Source organism: Eleutherodactylus coqui, chromosome 13, assembly GCF_035609145.1.
Source record: "Eleutherodactylus coqui strain aEleCoq1 chromosome 13, aEleCoq1.hap1, whole genome shotgun sequence".
In the NCBI taxonomy this organism is placed as follows: domain Eukaryota; kingdom Metazoa; phylum Chordata; class Amphibia; order Anura; family Eleutherodactylidae; genus Eleutherodactylus; species Eleutherodactylus coqui.
In genome coordinates this window covers 101,896,944-101,918,014 of record NC_089849.1, presented here as the reverse complement: position 1 = coordinate 101,918,014, position 21,071 = coordinate 101,896,944, and the positions used below count along the sequence as shown (strand labels likewise).

At 45.2% G+C, this 21,071-nt stretch overlaps 1 protein-coding gene across 1 annotated transcript; it reads right to left on the bottom strand.

Moving 5' to 3' along the window:
• Positions 1-5,488: 5,488 nt before the first annotated feature.
• CACNG5 (calcium voltage-gated channel auxiliary subunit gamma 5) lies at positions 5,489-20,116 on the bottom strand. The gene is made up of 5 exons (XM_066586049.1): positions 19,921-20,116; positions 19,452-19,538; positions 15,587-15,727; positions 7,947-8,092; positions 5,489-6,188 (listed from the first exon to the last, which is right to left on the bottom strand). Exons 1-5 carry the CDS (start codon positions 20,114-20,116, stop codon positions 5,931-5,933), a joined length of 828 nt encoding a protein of 275 aa, XP_066442146.1. The 3' UTR covers positions 5,489-5,930.
• Positions 20,117-21,071: the final 955 nt, after the last annotated feature.

Sequence of the window (21,071 nt, the reverse complement as noted above, 5' to 3'; positions counted from 1 at the left end):
CTTCCCCAGTAGTTGCAGCAGCCCCCTCACTTCTCCAGTAGTTGCAGCAGCCCCCTTACTTCTCCAGTAGTTGCAGCAGCCCACTTACTTCTCCAGTAGTTGCAGCAGCCCCCTTACTTCACCAGTAGTTGCAGCAGCCCCCTTACTTTACCAGTAGTTGCAGCAGCCCCCTTACTTCACCAGTAGTTGCAGCAGCCCCCTTACTTCACCAGTAGTTGCAGCAGCCCCCTTACTTCACCAGTTTTTGCAGCAGCCCCCTTACTTCACCAGTTTTTGCAGCAGCCCCCTTACGTCACCAGTAGTTGCAGCAGCCCTCTTACTTCTCCAGTAGTTGCAGCAGCCCTCTTACTTTTCCAGTAGTTGCAGCAGCCCTCTTACTTCTCCAGTAGTTGCAGCAGCCCTCTTACTTCTCCAGTAGTTGCAGCAGCCCTCTTACTTCACCAGTAGTTGCAGCAGCCCCCTTACGTCACCAGTAGTTGCAGCAGCCCTCTTACTTCTCCAGTAGTTGCAGCAGCCCTCTTACTTCTCCAGTAGTTGCAGCAGCTCTCTTACTTCTCCAGTAGTTGCAGCAGCCCTCTTACTTCTCCAGTAGTTGCGATCCCCCTTACTTCTCCAGTAGTTGTAGAAGCTCCCTTACTTCTCCAGTAGTTGAAGCAGTCCCCTTACTTCTTCAGTAGTTGCAGCAGTCCCCTTACTTCTTCAGTAGTTGCAGCAGTTCCCTTACTTCTTCAGTAGTTGCAGAAGTCTTCTTAATTCCCCAGAAGTCACAGAAGCTCTTCCCTCTCTTTACCAGTAGTCATGCAAGGATTTCCCTCCCAGCAGTTACAGACAGGCTTCCCTCTTGTGTACTCACCTTCCATGATGCACCTCATGGTAGCAGGATATGTGCAGTCCATTGACAGCTAATCTTAATTCTTAGCCTCAGCTAACAAAGGCGAAGCTCTCAGAATTAGAATCCAGTTCCACGTAATCAGCGCTGGAGATATATATATATATATATATATATATATATATATATATATACCCGCATGTACAGAACCATATGCATTTCTTATCTATATTGGTCCTCATCACAACTTTATTTATTTGGGTTTATAATCTCTGTCATGTTTATATTTTACAGTTACCGTTCCATGACACTCAATGTCTCTGTGATCAGCCCATTGCATCCGGTGATACGATCCTATAATGATACTATTCTGAAGGCTCATGAAGCCGAGAGCAACAGGAAATCATATAACATCGTTACACTGCAGAGACCTCTGCTGCAATAGCAAATACAGGGACATTCATGTAGTGTAATCCGGCACTTGATGATCCAGAAAGTCCAATAATCCAGTACCTGATAGTTTATAAAAGTCCGATAATCCAGCACTTGGTAGTCTAAGAAGTCTAATAATCCAGTGCTCGATAAACCAGAAAATCTGATAATCTGGTACTTGATGAGCCAAACACTCTGGTAATCCAGCAACTTTCAGTTCTTGTTGACGCAGGATTAAATAAATTTTACTAAACTCACTTTATTCCTTTTCCACAATTTTTCAGTCTCTCATTTTGGACAAACAGCTATATAATAAATAGGAAATCCGACATTTATTTACATGCCACCGAACGGCGGCATGGTCTGAGCAAACGACACGTGGGAGACTCATCCAGAACATCAGGTGACATATAAGAAATCAAACTAAGAAAAACCAGAAGTTACCCTACAAAGAAATTTCTAGAAAATCACCTGGTTGGTCCTGAAAACTTGAAAAGAAGTTGAGGAGTTGTAGAGCCTTATACTCCAGTCACATCCAGAGCTGCACTTACATGTCTGGTGTTACATCATGTATTCTGCTCTAGTCAAATCATGAGCTTCTGTCTCAGAGTTGCTACATTCCTGTTAGGCAACAGGTTGTAGTTCTCCATTTCCCATTCCTGGTTCAGTGTACATGGCTCTGCTGTAGTTTTTAACACATTAAGGAGTAGGGTGTTTCGGTCTTAAAAGACTAGACACTTTTCAGGGGTTTTTCCCATGTGGTGGTTTTATGGCCTTATTTTTTTCTTTAGTTACTAAAATTATTTTTCCTGTTTTTTTCCCCATGACATATAGGGCTATTTTTAATAGCTTTTTTCACTGACTGTTTTTCAGGTTTTTTTTAGGATTATTGGGGGTAAAAAGCTAAAAAAAAAAAAAACACGATGTAGGGTGGCTTGATAGACTGCCTGTCAAATGGCAGTATGACGTAATGCTATAGCATTATGTCATACTGCGGGAGCGATTAAAGTATCGCATATTGTAGTCCCCCAGGGGGACTTAAAAGTAAAGTTAAAAAAAATCAATAAAGTTTTATTAATTGTAAAAAAAAAAAGTTATAAAAGTTTGAATCACCCCCCTTTTGCCATATCTATTATTAAAAAATAAAAATCATATAAAAATACATGTTTGGTATCACCGCGTTCGTAAAAGTCTGCTCTATCAAAGTAGTGCATTATTTTTCCCACACGGTGAACGTCGTCCGAAAAAAAAAAAGAACGACAGAAATGGACTTTTTCAGTTACTCTGTCTCCCAGAAAAAAACGCAATAAAAAGCGATTAAAACGTCTTATATATTTCAAATTGGTACTATTGGAAACTACAGGACATCCCGCAAAAAATGAGCCCTTGTTCAACTACGTTGACGGAAAAATTAAAAAGTTATTGCGCGCACAAGATGAGGCAGAAAATAATTGAAAAAAAATTAAATGTCTTTGAAAAAAAAAACTGCAGTATAGTAAACAAAAACTATACAAGTTTGGTATCGTAGTAATCGTACTGACCCACAGAATAAAGTTATCATGTCGCTTTTGTTTTAGTTTGTGCGCTGTAGAAACAAGACGCACTGAAAGATGGCGGAATGTCGTTTTTTTTCATTTTACTCCACTTAGAATCTTTTAAAGTTTTTCAGTACATTATATGGTACAGTAAATAGCACCATTGAAAAATGCAACCCGTCCTGCAAAAAACAACCCTCATACAGCGACGTCGATGGATAAATAAAGGAGTTATGATTTTTTTAAAGGAGGGAGGGGAAAACGAAAATTGAAAAAAAAAAGGGCCGTGTCATGAAGGGGTTAATAGGTTAAACTTTACTATGTTCGAAAATTCCACTTCAACCACATGGTTATAAGACAGGGCATTATGGGCATTTAGGTATGCCGCTAGGACTATGTCTGTCAACACTCGGTGACTGTTTCCAAGTGTCAGACAACAGAAAAATAAATGTAGCTCTGGATGTGACTGGAGTATACTCTTAAGACGTAATGTAATAGTAACATTGTGAGTTCAGCTCTGGATGGGACTGGAGTATACTCGTAAGACATGATGTAATAGTAACATTGTGAGTGCAGCTCTGGATGTGACTGGAGTATACTCATAAGACATGATGTAATACTAACATTGTGAGTGCAGCTCTTGATGTGACTAATGCATGAGACATGATGTAAGAATGGAATGGGACTGGAGTATAAAACATGTAATAACAGAACTGCTACCAGAGCTCTGGATATGATGGAGTATAAAACATAATGTATTGGCAGATTTGTGACTGCAGCTCTGGATGTGACTGGAATAAAATACATGATGTAAACCAGAATCAGTAAAACAGAGGATTTACCTAGTGGTTTTAGCAGAGCTGCAGTTTTCACGCCTGCGTTAGGGTCAGTTCAGAGTTTCAGTGTCTCTGCTCAGTTTTTGAAGAGAAACCGAAATAAAACAGGAAAAAAAATGGATCCTTTTTTTCCCCATTCATTTCAGTAGGGTTTAATAAAACTACAGAAAGCAAACAGTAAGGCTTCAGTTTGCTTCCATTCTGTTAGGTTTCTGTTTTTGGACAGGAAAATAGCGCAGTCCAAAAAAAAAACAGAAATCTGCAGGAATGGAAGCAAACTGAAGCCTTAGGGCGCCCACCCACTGGCGTTTGCGATTTTCGTGCGTGAAAAACGCAGCGTTTTCGGCGCGTTTTTCGCGGCGTTTTCGCGGCTTTTTCGCGCCTTTTCCATTAATTTCCATTGACATTCATGGGTGCATTAGGAGAAAAATAAGGACACATATGCAACTGACAGTTCCTATGTTAAAAATCACAACGCACCGCAAAAAAAAACGCCAGTGGACAGGAGTACATTCAATTCTAATTGCTCTTGAGAAAAAACGCAAAACGCAAAGAAAAAAAAATCGCCAGTGGGTGGGCGCCCTTACTGTTTGCTTTCTGCAGTTTTAAAACCCCATTGAAAACGATGGGAGAAAAAACGCATACATTTTTTTCTATTTAATCTCAAAAACGAAGCAAAAAGACAGAAGCCCTGAACTGACCCTAACGCAGGTGTGAATACAGCCTAATTAAAGCCCCATTCACACGTAAAGAGGATTGCTCAAAATTTGTCAGAAACTGACAGTTTTGAGCGATCATTTTGCATTCAGTGCTAATGGGCTAATCAGCGCATTAGTAGGTAACTACCTTAATTTGCTTGAATTTAGAGAACAGCGGGGTGTCTGTTCTCTAAATACATCTGATTTGTATCAGCGCTGCCCACGGAGAACACACCATAGCATCCCTGTTATCAGGGACCAGGATTTTATGCTGACTTGAAGTCAGCGATGAACGAAGAGTGTGCGGTAAATGCACGATGGGCGTGCATTTACACGCAACGGCTATCGCTCCAAAGCCGTCATTTGGACAAATTTTGAGCGATAATCATTACGTGTAAGTGGGGATTGATGAAAGATTTTTTTTCTTTTTGGATTATTCAAAACTGGTCATCTTGTGTGACTTACAGAATCTTAGGATCATTTGAAAGAGGCGAAAAGGTAACAAATGGTGTATCTGGGCGCCCACTGATGCATTACAGATGATACTCAACAGTCTTCAGTTGCTTATTTCATGATTGCAGCTGTCAGATGTCACATCGGGCAGAGGCTGGAGAATGACTGTGACACTAGTCTGCAGGCAGCCATATACCAGAACTCAGCCCTAGGGGGCGTCATACGGAATTGTGTCATCATTCATAGGACAGCCCTCATCAATCCTGAGATGGTAAGGGCTCGTTCACATTAGCGTTAGTCTGAGTTCTGCACATATTAAAATCTGCACGTCTTTAATTAAAAACCGCAACATTTAGTCCTGCAGCGGAATTAAGAACGTCTTCATTCTTTTAAGTTCTCCCAATGTCTAGTACAGGATACCCTCCCCAGACCTATACTGAATGGCAAGACTACATAAAGGCGGTGGTAGCGGCATAACAACATGACCGTGTATAATGACACCAGAACATGACCATGTATGATCACATTATAAGAATATCACCATCTATGATAACATCATCAGAACATGAGTATGTATGTCGACAACAAGAGAACATGACCATGTATGATGACATTATAAGAACATGACCATTTATTATAACACCATGACCATGTTTGATTGTATTAGGAGAACATGACCATGTATGATGACACCATAAGAACATCACCATGTATGATGACATCATCAGAACATGAGTATGTATGTCGATAACAAGAGAACATGACCATGTATATCGGCACCAAGAAAGCACGACCATGTATGGAGAAACATGTCCAACTACTGTGGAGACCATGAAGTTGCAATCTCAGTCCTCACTTTATACCATGAGTATAAAACTGAGATACGGATTACATTAACTCTACCGGCCAATGAGCTTCAGGTTGTGTTAGTGGAAACCTTGGCCAGGACATAACTGAGCAGAGTTGGTTTTGCTAAACTACTGAAAGACACATGAGCTGTCAGGAACCTCCCCCTGTCCAGGTTGCCAGATTTGGCATGTCTTAGAGATAAGTGGCACAATGAGTGAGCTGTAGGACTCATGTTGAGGGTGGTTGATGTGTCCAGCAGAACACTATGCAGATTCCAGATAGGATGCATGTCATGCGCTCAGCATGGCGATGAGGACATCTGGTCATAATCGGGGCATTTGAGCAATGCCGGATAGTTGGAGTTCATCTGCAAAGAGGCCTCACTAGAAAAGTCTGAAGGGCTCCGTCCTCTCACCCAGGCCTCGGGGTGCAGGAACTGACCGGAGTAGTCAGAGCAGTTGCTGAGCCGCGGTCGGTAGTATCCTGGATGGGGCCTGTAGGCATCTTCTGCTGTGTATCTCTTCATAAACAGATAGACAGACATCACTCCCGCACTCTGCAGTAGACACCCAGTTATTAGAATAGCATTATATCATATAAACACGCATGTAGTATACATTATGGGTAAAACATAATAGACTCCCAAGTGACAATTATCGTCATCATCTGCCAAACCCCTGAGCTCTGCCTGATGGCCTCAAAGCCATCCACATCATGGACATTTCATGCCATGTCTCCAGGCAAACACCAACATGTAAGAGCTCTGCCACTGGCAGGATGTCATATTCCTGTTACATTATAGGCAGGGAAGACTTAAAGCGACCCTCCAGTCACAGCTAAACAAAGATGGCCACACTGCTTCTCTGACTACCGTACCTTATGCATACTGTGTATTAGTATGCTTCTGCAGTGTCCAAGGAGCAGGCCAAGGAGATAGTAGGGTAAACGAAGTAGCAACCTTGTCACGTAGCTCTACTGTCTCCTCTAAAGGGGTGGCTAAGAACCCGACCTCGTTACTAATCGGGGGAGATCATGTTTAGTAACCTGGGTTACCTTAAGTTCCTGTTTTGTCACCGTGACGCCAATGTTCCTGAATCAGCACCGGATTACCTAACTTGAATAAAGAGTATTCCACACATAGAAAGTACTATTTCTACAAGAACCGGGAACGTGCGGTCTTGTCCTTTTACTTCAACGTCTTTTTCAATCCACAGAAGAACAACTTGTATGAAGCAACTTGTACGGTATTAGATTAGTAGTAAGTTTACATTCCTCGCCTGTTTTCCTTTCATTTGTGCAGTTCGGGTTTCCCAAGGTATGCACATCCACAATCTCAGTTATCTGTTGGATCTCTTTCACTTGGATGAAACCCTCTCAGATAGATGGACTCTAAAACTCTTTCACACTTGTGGTTAACTGCATGACTTGCAGTTTTCTGAATAGGAACATGCGGTTCTTGCGCTCTCACTCCCATGCGTTCTCAGCATGTCCTGGGTTCCAAAACCCTGAAAGGGCAAAATCCTAGAAGGAGGGAGTCCACCATGGCTGAGCTGCGGCAAGAGCAGCAGCCCTTCTCTTCTCCATCTCCATCACTCGACCACCTTCCACTCTCTACACACACCTCACTCCAGACCCATACCACATGCACATAGACCAACACATAGCTACACAAATTGATACATTTTCCAGACATCACCACACATTATCAGACGTTAACGCTTTCACGCCTGGAAGTACTAATACACACAATACTGACTCATACCACACTCATGACAATAACATAAGACATACATAGAACATACATTCTACAGTGCTGCAGGGAACCACAAACTCCGGGCCACTACACTTCCATAGTCTAAGACACTTCGTGCTCCTCTGACTGGTCAGCACTGCTCATGTGGTCAGCACTGGGCAATCCCAGTTTCGAAATGCATGCTGGTACATAGTGTGCATCAGGTAGTCAGAGAAGCAATGCGGCCATCTTTGTTTCTCTAGGATCAAAGGGTTGCTTTAATGGACATATAGTAGGGACATCTTGGACACTTGGTTATTAATCTGATCAATGTCTTAGAATTATAAGACCCCTCCCCAAGTACCCACAACTTTGGCCATCTATAGACACGCAGCAGCTTCATTTGAGAACTCTTTGATGTCTCCCTCCTTTACCCTCAAGGTCAGTTCTGTATGGGCTGCATTTGTTTTACAGAACCCTAGAATTGTTGACTTGGTCATAGAGGAAGAAAGGCAAGGACTAGAAGGTCATTCACACCCCAGCATAAATTCTGACCGCCCCGCCAGAATATCTCCCAGTTACCTCAGTCAGGAGGAAGGATATTGCTGCAAAGGCGAAGGACCAGCCATACTTGTAGCTGAAGTAAGTCTCCGAATCCTTTGTCCTGTTCAGAATCTCATCGTTGATACTTGAAATGTAAAGAACCAGACCGACCACCAGCGAGAGACCTGGGGGGGCAAGAGATGCCTACATTATAGAACTATGATGAGCAGAGAGACACACGGTGAGGGTTCTGTGGAAGGAGGTATTGTTCATAGGGATTCTAAGAAGGGGGTGTACATACAGTAGAACTCATGGGGCCCCATAGCAAAACTCAAAATTGTACCCCTCCAAACAACATTATATTAGTGACAGCTCTAGTCGCTATAGAGATATACTAGAGCCTAGCTCTAGTATATCTCTATACAAAGCAATCACCACATAATAGTCAGCTCTACACGGGGATAGTGATTATAGTGCAGTTACCTCCAGTGATCACATGTGATGTCTTTTCTGATTGGTAGTGCTCATTTTTATTTTTGTTCTTTATTTGGGCCCAGACCACCATGAAGACATTCTCCAGCCATGACTTGTATGTATTATTTATAGAGAGTATGTTATTTATAGGGGGTCCTAGGTAAGGGTAAACTGTTGACACTTTCTAGGCTAGGTCTAGACAGCTACTTTGGCTAACACAGTGCTTGCACAACCAAAGATCGCAATGTAGCCCTGCGATCTAGCAATCTCATAGAAGTCGATATGGTTGTTGGATCTTTTGCAATATGCGGGTCATGGTTTTAGATACTTGCGAGTTGCAAAGCAACCACGTTGACTTCTAGATGATTGTAAAATCTTGCATGGCTGCACTGTGATCTTTAGTCGGATGACCTCTGTTGCAGCCAACGTCGCTGTCTACCCCTACCCTAATGCAAATCTCACTATGAAGCTCTAGTCCATGAGACATCTTGGGGTTGACAGCAGATGGTGACCACTAAGAGATTTTCCTTGAGATTCAGGCATTCAATGTATATTAATTGTCATAGAATCCCTTACACTATAAGAAATCCACAACTGTGCTAATCCGAGATTACAGGAGGCCGGAAACATCAGATTATGAGACGATAAAGAGGGGATAAAATACAAAGTAACATGTAATAACATTGTATGCACTCCAAGACTCTGCTGCTGGGTGATCCTGCTCCTTCCACTATGCAAGGTGTCTGGCGCACTACTGTATTTGGGTCTGTATGCTGTCCATGTTAATCCATTAGCAGCACTAATCCCCATAGTAGGCCTACGGACGTGTCTTCAAATCTATGGTCTAACTCTATGGTCTATGGTCTATGTAAAAAAAACCATGGCATGTCCTCTTCAGGAAATAACTTCCCAACCCCAGACTAGCCCTGACCCTAGTCTTGTCAGCACTGATTCTAGCTCCTGCTCACTGTCTGTACTCAGACCAGCGACAGAGGAAGAAGTCTCCAAATTGCTCTTCTCTGCTCGCCCCACCACCTGCGCTAGCGACCCCCTCCCCTCACACCTCCTCCGTTCCTTCTCCCCAGTGGTCATCTCCCATCTCACCACTATATTCAACCTCTCTCTGACCTCTGGCATCTTTCCCTCTTCTTTCAAACACGCCATCATATCCCCACTGCTAAAGAAGCCGACTCTGGACGCGACTGATGCTGCCAACTACCGACCCATCTCAAACCTCCCCTTCATCTCCAAACTACTAGAACGGCTGGTTTACTCCCGCCTTGTAAGCTACCTATCAGAGCACTCTCTCCTAGAACCCCTACAGTCTGGCTTTCGACCTCAACACTCGACAGAAACTGCCCTTACAAGGGTATCCAATGACCTACTGACAGCCAAATCGAGGGGCGATTACTCCCTACTGATCCTCCTCGACCTCTCCGCAGCATTTGACACTGTTGACCACAAACTCCTCCTCAGTATGCTACGCTCCATTGGCCTAAAGGATACTGCCCTCTCCTGGTTCTCTTCCTACCTATCTGACCGCTCTTTCAGTGTCTCCTTTGCTGGCTCTACCTCCCCTCCTCTTCCCCTTGCTGTTGGGGTCCCCCAGGGCTCTGTCCTCGGCCCCCTTCTTTTCTCTATCTACACAGCCCCTATTGGACAAACCATCAGGAGATTTGGCCTCCAATACCACCTGTATGCTGATGACACCCAGCTATACACCTCTTCCCGTGACATCTCTGCACCTTTACTCCAAAACATCACCGACTGTCTGTCCGCTGTCTCTAACACTATGTCCTGTCTCTACCTAAAACTAAACCTCTCTAAAACTGACCTGCTGGTATTTCCACCCTCCACTAACCGACCTCATTCTGGCATCTCCATCTCAGTGTGTGGCGCCAACATAACTCCTAGACAACATGCCCGCTGCCTTGGAGTCATATTTGATTCTGATCTCTCTTTTACCCCCCACATCCAATCTCTGGCCCGAACATGTCAGCTGCACCTCAAGAACATCGCAAGAATCGGCTCTTTTCTCACTGTGGACACGCTAAAAACGCTTACTGTTGCCCTCATCCACTCTCGGCTCGATTATTGCAACTCGTTGCTGATCGGCCTCCCCTGCACCAGACTCTACCCTCTCCAATCCGTCCTAAATGCGGCAGCCAGGCTCATCTTCCTGTCCAGCCGCTACTCGGACGCCTCTGCCCTGTGCCGGTCACTGCACTGGCTGCCCGTTAAATACAGAATTCAATTTAAACTCGTTACCTTCATCCACAAAGCCCTCCACAGTGCAGCGCCCCCCTATATCGCCTCCCTCATCTCAATCCATCAACCAGCCCGGGCTCTCCGCTCTGCTAACGAAACCAGACTGAGCGCCCCTTTAATTCGAACTTCTCATTCCCACCTCCAAGACTTCTCCAGAGCAGCACCTGTCCTCTGGAACGCACTACCAAAGGCTACCCGAGCAATCCAGGACTCGCAGAACTTCAGGCGTGCTCTAAAAACGCACCTCTTCAGGGAGGCATACCGCATTCCCTAAACAAACCCCTCTGTACTCCGCCTGATAACATGCTCCCTGACCTACTGACTGCAATCCCTGCTAGCCATCATAAACTGCGCCTGCAGTCATACTGTTTCTGCTGTCACACGGCTAAATGTCTGACCATTGTCTATGTGTATAGCATCCCTCACTCTCCACCTCGCCATACCGTGCACATCTCCAGCCCCTTTACCTTCTGTGTCACCCCATTATCTGTAGTATGTAAGCTCGTTGGAGCAGGACCCTCACCCCTATTGTTTCCATCAATTGATTACTATGTAACCGTGGTTCTGTAATGTTTGTACTTTTGTCTTTCTGTATCCCCTGTCTATGTAAGCGCTGCGGAATATGTTGGCGCTATACAAATAAAGTTTATTATTCCTGTTTGTTTCACGGATGAGCGCTAAAGCATGCCAATCCAGGCCAATGTGTACAGAGTCCATGTATATTGCGAGTGCTGGAAAATTTCCGCTGCATTTACAGTACAGAGGATGTTGAGGAGACATCTAACATCTGCTACACATCCTGCGGAAAAGTCCTGCAACAAATCCACAGCATTTTTTAAAAAAAGCTGCAGATTCTAAATCCACGGCATGTCAATTTTTGCTGCAGATTTCTGATGTGGATTTTTTGGGTTAAAATCTGCAGCATTTCTGCAATTAAAAATGTGGCCAAATCTATATCATTTAACTGCAACTTTAGCCACTGTGGATTTAAAGCATATTTGCCACGGCTTTTCAACAGCAGAAAGCCCGTAGCAGATATGCACTGTTTGAAGACACCATTAACCCCTTCATGACATGGCCTATTTTGGGCTTAAGGACGCAACAATTTTTGGCGGATTTTCTTCTCCGTTTATCAAAAGTCATAACTTTTTTATTTTTCCGTCAACGCGGCCGTATAAGGGCTTGTTTTTTGCGTGGCGAACTGTAGTTTTTATCGGTGCCACTTTTGGGTACATAGACTATATTGTAAAACTTTTTTTTTTTCTTTTTATGATAGCAGGGAGAGAAAACGCATCAATTCTGCCATAGATTTTTTTATTTCTTTTTTACAGCGTTAATCATGCAGCATAAATGAGACATTCCATTTTTTCTGCGGACCGGTACAGTTACAACGATACCAAACATTCTTACATTTTTTTAGGTTTTCCCAGTTTTCTGCAATAAAAACCCTTTTTTTTGGAAATCTTTTTTCTATTCTAAATCGCTGCATTCAAAGTCCTGTAACATTTTTATTTTTCGATGTACGGAGCTCTGTGAAGGCTTATTTTTTGCAAGACGAGCTGTAGTTTTTACTTGTACCATGTTGGGGTACATATGTCTTTTTTGATCACTTTTATTGCGTTTTTAGTGAGGCAAAATAATAAAAATTAGCAATTTGCCTCAGTTTTTTTAGCGTTTTTTTCCGTGCACAGTCAAAAGCATGTGCAACTTATTGTACACGTCGTTACGGACGCGACAATACCAAATATGTGGGGTTTTATTTTTTTTTTACCTTTTTTTATGCTAATCTGAGAAAAAGCATAAAAAATTCATCTTTTTAATCTTTGTTTTTTTTTCACTGTTTGTGTCCCTCTGAGGGACTTTAACCACTGCCCTGATGATCACTGTCATAAGGCGCTCTGCCATGCCTTATCGCTTATACAGCGATCTCAGGCATAGGCAATACAGGACGCCAGTGTCTGGTGTCCTGTTACCATGGTGACAGGCCGGGCTCTCGCGATGTTATCACGAGAGCCGGCCGGAGACACAGAGGGAGTCCGCTCCCTATGTGAACTCTTTCCCTGCCGTGATCTACTTAGAGATGCCCCCCCCCCCCCCCCGCTGTTGCAGCGGGACGCCGGCTGTGACTGACAGCCGGCTCCCGCTGCGGGATAGCGCGGGATCACATATGATCCCGCGCTATCTCCAGGACGTAAGTTTACATCCTGTTGCGGGAAGTACCAGGCTGCCAGGACGTAAACTTACGCCCTACAGCGGGAAGGGGTTAAATATGTCTAGAGATGTAGACCTGCTGAAAAGTGGAGTCAGAGGTGTGAAATCTGTTCTTTTTGGCACAAATCGATCTAAATTGATTTGCACTAAAAAAAACAAGGTGAAACTTATGCCAGAATTGTAGGGCAGGACCAGTAATTAATGTGCAATATTTTCCTTAAAAACTCTGTGCTGCTGTTGTATATTGGTAATCAAACTACTAACGACCACTTGTCCCTGAGTGTGTGTGACTGCTTCTCATGCTCCGCCCCTGAATACATAACAGTGACATCATCCCAGGTCCTACAGTATGAAACATGCAGAGCCATGTGCTCATAGGACCTTTGATGATGTCACCATCATGTGATCAGCCACCAGCACTTAGCCCCTGATCACATGATGGTGAAGTCATCACAGGTCCTAAAGCATATATAAAACACAGAGCCTGCCAGCAACCGTGCGCTCACGGGACCTGTAATGTCACCATCATGTGATCAGTCACCTGTGTGGGAGGAGTCCATGGTCACATAATAGCATCACAGATCCTACACCAGCACAGGCTGACAAAGAATGTATGTAGTTTAGCTGTGTGTGTCACACGTGCATGTAGCAGAGCTGTGTCTGTGTTGTGCATGTCATGTAGCAGAGCTGTGTCTGTGTTGTGCATGTCATGTAGTAGAGCTGTGTCTATGCCGCGCATGTCATGTAGCAGGGCTGTGTCTGAGGGTGCGTATGTCATGTTGCAGAGCTGTGTCTGTGCCGCGCATGTCATGTAGCAGAGCTGTGTATTTGCCGCGCATGTCATTTGGCAGAGCTGTGTCTGTGCCACGCATGTCATGTAGCAGAGCTGTGTCTGTGCCACGCATGTCATGTAGCAGAGCTGTGTCTGTGCCGCGCATGTCATGTAGCAGTGCTGTGTCTGTGCCGCGCATGTCATGTAGCAGTGCTGTGTCTGTGCCGCGCATGTCATGTAGCAGAGCTGTGTCTGTGCCGCGCATGTCATGTAGCAGAGCTGTGTCTCTGCCGCGCATGTCATGTAGCAGTGCTGTGTCTGTGCCGCGCATGTCATGTAGCAGAGCTGTGTCTGTGCCGCGCATGTCATGTAGCAGAGCTGTGTCTGTGCCGCGCATGTCATGTAGCAGAGCTGTGTCTGTGCCGCGCATGTCATGTAGCAGAGCTGTGTCTGTGCCGCGCATGTCATGTAGCAGAGCTGTGTCTGTGCCGCGCATGTCATGTAGCAGAGCTGTGTCTGTGCCGCGCATGTCATGTAGCAGAGCTGTGTCTGTGCCGCGCATGTCATGTAGCAGTGCTGTGTCTGTGCCGCGCATGTCATGTAGCAGTGCTGTGTCTGTGCCGCGCATGTCATGTAGCAGAGCTGTGTCTGTGCCGCGCATGTCATGTAGCAGTGCTGTGTCTGTGCCGCGCATGTCATGTAGCAGAGCTGTGTCTGTGCCGCGCATGTCATGATGCAGGGCTGTGTCTGTGCCGCGCATGTCATGATGCAGGGCTGTGTCTGTGCTGCGCATGTCATGATGCAGGGCTGTGTCTGTGCCGTGCATGTCATGATGCAGGGCTGTGTCTGTGCCTCGCATGTCATGAAACAGGGCTGTGTCTGTGCCTCGCATGTCATGAAGCAGGGCTGTGTCTGTGCCTCGCATGTCATGATGCAGGGCTGTGTCTGTGCCTCGCATGTCATGATGCAGGGCTGTGTCTGTGCCTCGCATGTCATGATGCAGGGCTGTGTCTGTGCCTCGCATGTCATGTAGCAGGGCTGTGTCTGTGCCGCGCATGTCATGTAGCAGGGCTGTGTTTGTGCCACGCATGTCATATAGCAGAGCTATGTCTGTGCCACACATGTCATGTAGCAGAACTATGTCTGTGCCGCGCATGTCATGTACTAGAGCTGTGACTGTGCCATGCATGTCATGTACTAGAGCTGTGACTGTGCCATGCATGTCATGTACTAGAGCTGTGACTGTCGCGCATGTCATGTACTAGAGCTGTGACTGTGCCGTTCATGTAATGTACTAGAGCTGTGTCTGTGACGCGCATGTCATGTGGCAGAGCTGGGTCTGTAATGCGTATGTCATGTAGTAGAGCTGGGCCTGTGACATGCTCATGTGATGTAGCAGAGCCGTGCCTGTGACATGCTCATGTCAAGTATTAGAGCCGTGTCTGTGACATGCACATGTCATGTAGCAGAGCCGTGCCTGTGACATGCTCATGTCAAGTAGCAGAGCCGTGTCTGTGACATGCACATGTCATGTAGCAGAGCTGTGTCTGTGACATGCGCATGTCATGTAGCAGAGCTGTGTCTGTGACATGCGCATGTCATGTAGCACAGCTGTGTCTGTGACATACGCATGTCATGTAGCACAACTGTGTCTGTGCCACGCATGTCATTTAGCAGAACTTGGTCTGTGCCATACATGTCATTTAACAGAGCTCCGCCTGTGCCGCACATGTCATGTAGCAGAGCTGTGTCTGTGATGCGCATTTAATGTAGCTGGACTGTGTCTGTGATGTGCATGTCATGTAGCAAGGCTGTTTCTGTGATGTGCATGTCATGTAGCGGGGCTGTGTGTGTGTGATGTGCATGTAGCAGAGCTGTGTGGTGCTATGTGCCACAAGAAACACTGGTACAATATAATTTCTTACTGATTACTAGTCCTATTATACGCACTCACCGGAAAGAATGAAAAAAATCCCAGACACAAAGGCGAGGATGGTCCTATGAGGGCGGATGTGCCCCACATTGTTCAGGATGAACCCAATGAACATGAAGAAGAGGCTGACAAGCGGGAAAGGGGTGGCAGAGCGGATCATTTCTGGAATAGTAAGAGAGAAGAGGTCATCTGCATCCTGTGCGGAGGGTAATGATAAAACTCCCCACATAGAGGGGGTACAGTACGATTATTTATTAGCCATTTTCCTTATAATCTGCTGGTGACACTGTTGCTGTAATTGTGAATGGGAAGGTTTAGTCAACGACCAAAGGCAATAAGGCTGTGTTCCCATGCAGGAAGAAATGCTTGGGGCTTAAACTCTGCCCATCCCAACTGCTAATAGTTGCAAACAATATTGATTGACTGCTGTGGTTGTTTGGCTTTCATAAGACTGGCATCAAAAGGGCGTATTTCTGCACGCAAACTTTGCACACGCAATACACAAAGAATAGAGCCCATGGATTTCAATGGGTTTGTTCACATGCAAGTATTTTCCTGCACATTTTGGTTGCACAAACAAGTGTTTTGGAGCGTTAAACTAAGGCGCATGGGAAAGCGGCTTTAGGGTTCCTTAACATAGGATGGAAGTTACGGAATATGCCATCCCTGAATTCCCCACCAATATCCGCACTGTTAACTATGGATTTTGATGTGGAATTACTGGCAGGATTCCCCTATTTTCAATTCCGCACCAAAATCTGCACATGTGGAGCAGCGTGGACTTTGGTATTGAATATTCCGCAGGAGAGTATGTAGTCTGCAACACTTTTGCAGAACATTCCGTCCTGTGTGAAAGCTCCCTTTAAAGAGAGCGGCTTACTTTCCCCCTAGTTCAGTTTTTATGTCTTACACATATGCTAATCCCATGTTTCCCAACTCCGGTCCTTAGGGCGCCCAAACAGGTCATGTTTTCAGGACATCCTATTGTAAGAACCCCTGTGGCAATGTCTGAGGCACTGACGATAATTACATCACCTGTGCAACACTGAGGAAATCCTGAAAACATGACCTGTTGGGGTCCCTGAGGACTGGAGTTGGGAACCGCTGCCCTAATCTAAAGGATGGCTGCTTCTCTTCCCCTCTTAGGCTGGGTTCTCACGGGATGGAAATCTCGTGGCTTGGCGACACCGAAAAACTGCAAGATTTCCGCAGGATAAGTGCTGCTTCAAAACCCGCTGCATTTCGCTGCAGGTTTTGGATCGGTCTTGCTGCCGGCATTTCATTGCAGCTTGCTCTCCCCATTGAGGAAAGAGGCCGCAACAGAGAAAAAAAAAAGAATTGACATGCCGCGGCATTACATTCTGCGCCGCATCTCCGGTTCCGCCCAGCTTTTCCGTGACAGATTGGCCACCCAAGATTTTTGCTAAATCTCATCTACATGGCTGGCTTAACCTGGGTTAAAAAGCCACGGGTGGAACTGCGCCACAGAAATTTTGCACGGAATTTCCGCGGCAATTCCATCTCATGTGAACCCAACCTTAATGTTCCCTTTAAACTGGGAAATCTGGAGAGGAAAACAGCAAACTAATGATCTCAATGAGCCAAATTAAAGAAATATCTACCTGCATACCTGTGGAGGATTTTTTAATTCTATCATTTCCAGTGAGCACAGCTTAGATGGATCCGTGCCAGTGACGCTTCCCCTATGTCCTTACACTGGGGTTCTATGTTCTATTTACCCCCTTACCCCTTTGTGATGTACATCACAGAAGTGTAGGGTGGGTATGAAGCGGGCTCAGGAGCTGACCCTACTTCAGACTCAGCAAGTGTCAGCTGTTTCTGAAAGTCAACACCAGCCACAACTAGCCGTGGTCAGAATTGGCTCAGATGGCAGGTGGCTGACAGCTTACATGTGCTGTAGTGGCCCACATTGGTAAGGCCCCTCCATAATGTTCTATGTCTGTCTCGTGCCAATGTTTTGTCAGTGTCTTGTTCGTGGCATGCATCAGGTTTATGCGTATTGCATGGCTGCAGGAATGAAAGTATTAATGTCTGGAATGTGCTGTCCTGTCTGAGAGATGTATCATTTTGTGTGTATCAGTTATGTTCAGTGATGTTGCTTCATATAGGTTTCTGCTGAATGCAATGTGAGAGAGTTGTGTGAGAGGCTGGAGGGAGCCTGAGAGGAGCACGTCAGCAAGTCAGTCTGTGTGTGTGTGGGACATGGAGGAGGCCGAGTGACTTCCCCATGCTCAGTCTGGCCTCGTTTGACCCAGGAGCCCTCATCACTTCTGCTGAATGCTGAAAGAAGGACCAACAGCTAGACTGCGAGAAGAAGGTAGAGTGTTTCCCAGGAAAGGAAGTTCGCAGATTACTTGGACTGTGAATGATCTAAATACCCCGAGAGTCCTCCCTGCTACACCACTACAATTTGTTGCTGTAAAAAAGACTATTTAATTGGTTCCGAGTTCAGAAGTGTTCAGTAAACGAACAGAATCGACCGCTCCCGATTCTTGTTCAGAAAGTTGCCCTGTGTGTAGAGTACTTTATTACATCTGGAGATCCGCCATCTGGAGGACAGAACAGTGGCGTCATGAGCGACAATTGGACTTAAAGTAACCCCCGGTTACTATCCCTCTGATCTCCCCCAGCAGTAATGCGGTCAGGTCCTGAGCTACCCTCAGGGTGGGAGATGGTAGAGTCTTGTGACAAGGCCTTTCTCTACCCCGCTGTCTCCTCGGCTCTGGGCCTGCTCCTCGGACGCTGTAGTGCAGTCAATCCTGACTGTGGCATATGATGAACTCTCAGCCGGAAGGGGGTATCCCTCCTTCGACTCACCATTGGACCCTTGTGATGTGATCGTGGGGTGCTGATGGTTGCCATGGCAGCTCTAAGGCTAGTGAAGGCTCCCAGGGCTGTCATGTATTTAAGTGTGTTAAAGGTATTGTACTAGAATTTCAAGTTATCCCCTATCCACAGCATATGGGATAACTGGCTGATCAGTAGGGGTCTCACTGTTGAGACCCCTGCCAATCTCAAAAATTGGGTTCTATGTCCTCCGTCCTCCTCACTGTGGGGTTACTGCACCCCCAGCAGGGAGGAGGAGCATGAAGCGCTGGTTCCACAAGCTCACCAGTGATCCATTCACTTTTAATTTCCATCAGCCCCATTGAAATGAATGGTGCGTTGACCAGTGCTCCACGTAGAGTGTCGTCACTGCGGAGAGAGAAGCAATGCCTGCAGTGATAGGAGAGCAGGACACGGGAGCGCTGCTGTCAAGATCGGTAGGGGTCTTAGTGGTGAAACCAAAACTGATCAGCAAGCTATGCCGTATCCTGTGGATAGGGGATAACCTGTAATTATAGTACAACCCCTTAAGCCCTGCTGAAGTATTGCAGTGTATTGTGGAAGCCATCAAATGACCTAAGGGTCCTCTCACATGAGTGGAATATTTCCACCAGGACTCACCACAAGATGCATCTCAAGCTACTGCTGCAGAATTCCGCACGAACATCTGCAGGTCTAACTGCGTATTTTATTGTAGAATTGTTGGCAGATTTAAGCCATTTTGGTGCAGAATTTACTGCGCGTTGCAGCGCATCTTCTAGACTAATTCCGCCTCTATGAAAGGCGCCCAAGGGGACCAAAAAAATGTTAAATTAAAAAAGGGGAAAATTGATTTTTTTAAAATCCTTTTCCCATTTTCCCTACCAAAATGATCAAAACAATAAAAATAAATATAATTGGCATTGCCAAGTCCAAAAAACAATAAGTATTACATTATTTATCTCACACAGTGAATGCTGGGGATGAAAAAAAAGGAAAAACCTGAAAGTGGCTGGTAGCTAAAGGGTTAAATATGAACCGTGTTCAGGTATTGACTTACTCAGGACGCTGACCGTGGACTCAGAGGTCATCTGGACATTCATTGGCATCACATACTCTATGGTGAAGCAACGCCCCTGCTCTTCACCTGCAACACAGACTCTGTGACTCAGAGGAGGGGGTCCCACTATATGCAGGGGTGTGATGTCACTATACACTAGAGTGTAATGTAATTACTAACCACATGATATCACTATATGCAATATGATGTCATTATATATAGTGTGATATAATTAGAGAGATGTAATGTCATTTTATGCAGAAATATGATGTCACTACATGCAGCATCATGTCATTATATACAGGGGTGTGATGTCACTATATACCCTATGATATACCACATGTTGCCATCATATATAGAGGTGTGATGTCACTGTATACACTGTGATGTCACTATATAGTATACAGGGGTATGTCACAATATACAGTGATGTGATATCATTATATACAGTGTGACATCTTCCTTGTACCTGCTAGGAAGCAGACCCTCCACAGCCCGGAGTGCAGTGACATCTTGATCTCGGTTGTCTGGTTTTGGGGGAGGATAACCCCCTCTTCCAGGTAGAGCCAGTAGTCAGTGCTGACAGCAATCCCCAGAAGCCCCAGAGCACACACTGCGAATACACTGCTAAGCAACGTCAGGGCTTTCCTGCTGCAGAACCCCATCCCACAGAGCAGCAGGTCCAACAGGGGGCAGATAGAGACCTGCAAGACAAAGGGATACAAGATTAGCCTACACCTGCCGATATAGCTGAAGATGCTGATACGGGCAACAATACAGTGATTGAACCTGCAGATATGATAATGTCACAGATACTGACTCAGCCACAAAGACAATGACCTTGTGCCAAGAAGACATGTCCTAGCGAAGAACTTCAATGAAAAAGGAAGACTTTGAAAGCTTCGCTCTTATTAAGAAGATACAATTTATCACAAAAACATGGAAACAGTCCAGTGTTTTAGGTGAAACCAGAGCCAGGAGGCAACAGATCAAGGATTCTGCTCCATAATCTGTTATTACCTTGTGGCTATCTTCCACTTGAGCAGCAGACCTACAGAGCTCCTCCAGGAGACAACCAAAGTCAACATCACTCGTAGAATGTGAAATGAACAGCTCTGATGAAGGCGATCAAGTGTATTCATTCAGTTCACCAACTACAGAAGACAGTGGTCTAGCGCAAAGGAGTAAACTGAATCCAGAAACAGCATCATTTGAGCCTCGGAATTCAGCAGAGATCCTGGCATCACTCAACAGTCTGCTGAAGAACCAGAGGTATCTGGAACAACAGATGTAGCTACACACTTCTGATCAATAGTCATTAAAACATAGAAACTCTGAAAATTGACGTCAGAAAAGGAGCACATGATCCATCTAGTCTGTCCTTCAATTATTAGGATAGATCTATGCTTATCTTGGTCATGCCTGAATTCATTTATTGTCAATGTTCCAACCACCTTTGCTGGAAGTTTGTTCCAAGAATCTACTACTCTTTTAAGTATAATATTTTCTAATATTAACATACCTCTAGCTCTGCAGCAGAGCATCCTACTTGCTTTCATTGCTGTCTGACCACTCTGTAGACTCAGTTCGAGGCTGTTAGAAATCAGAAACCCTAAATCC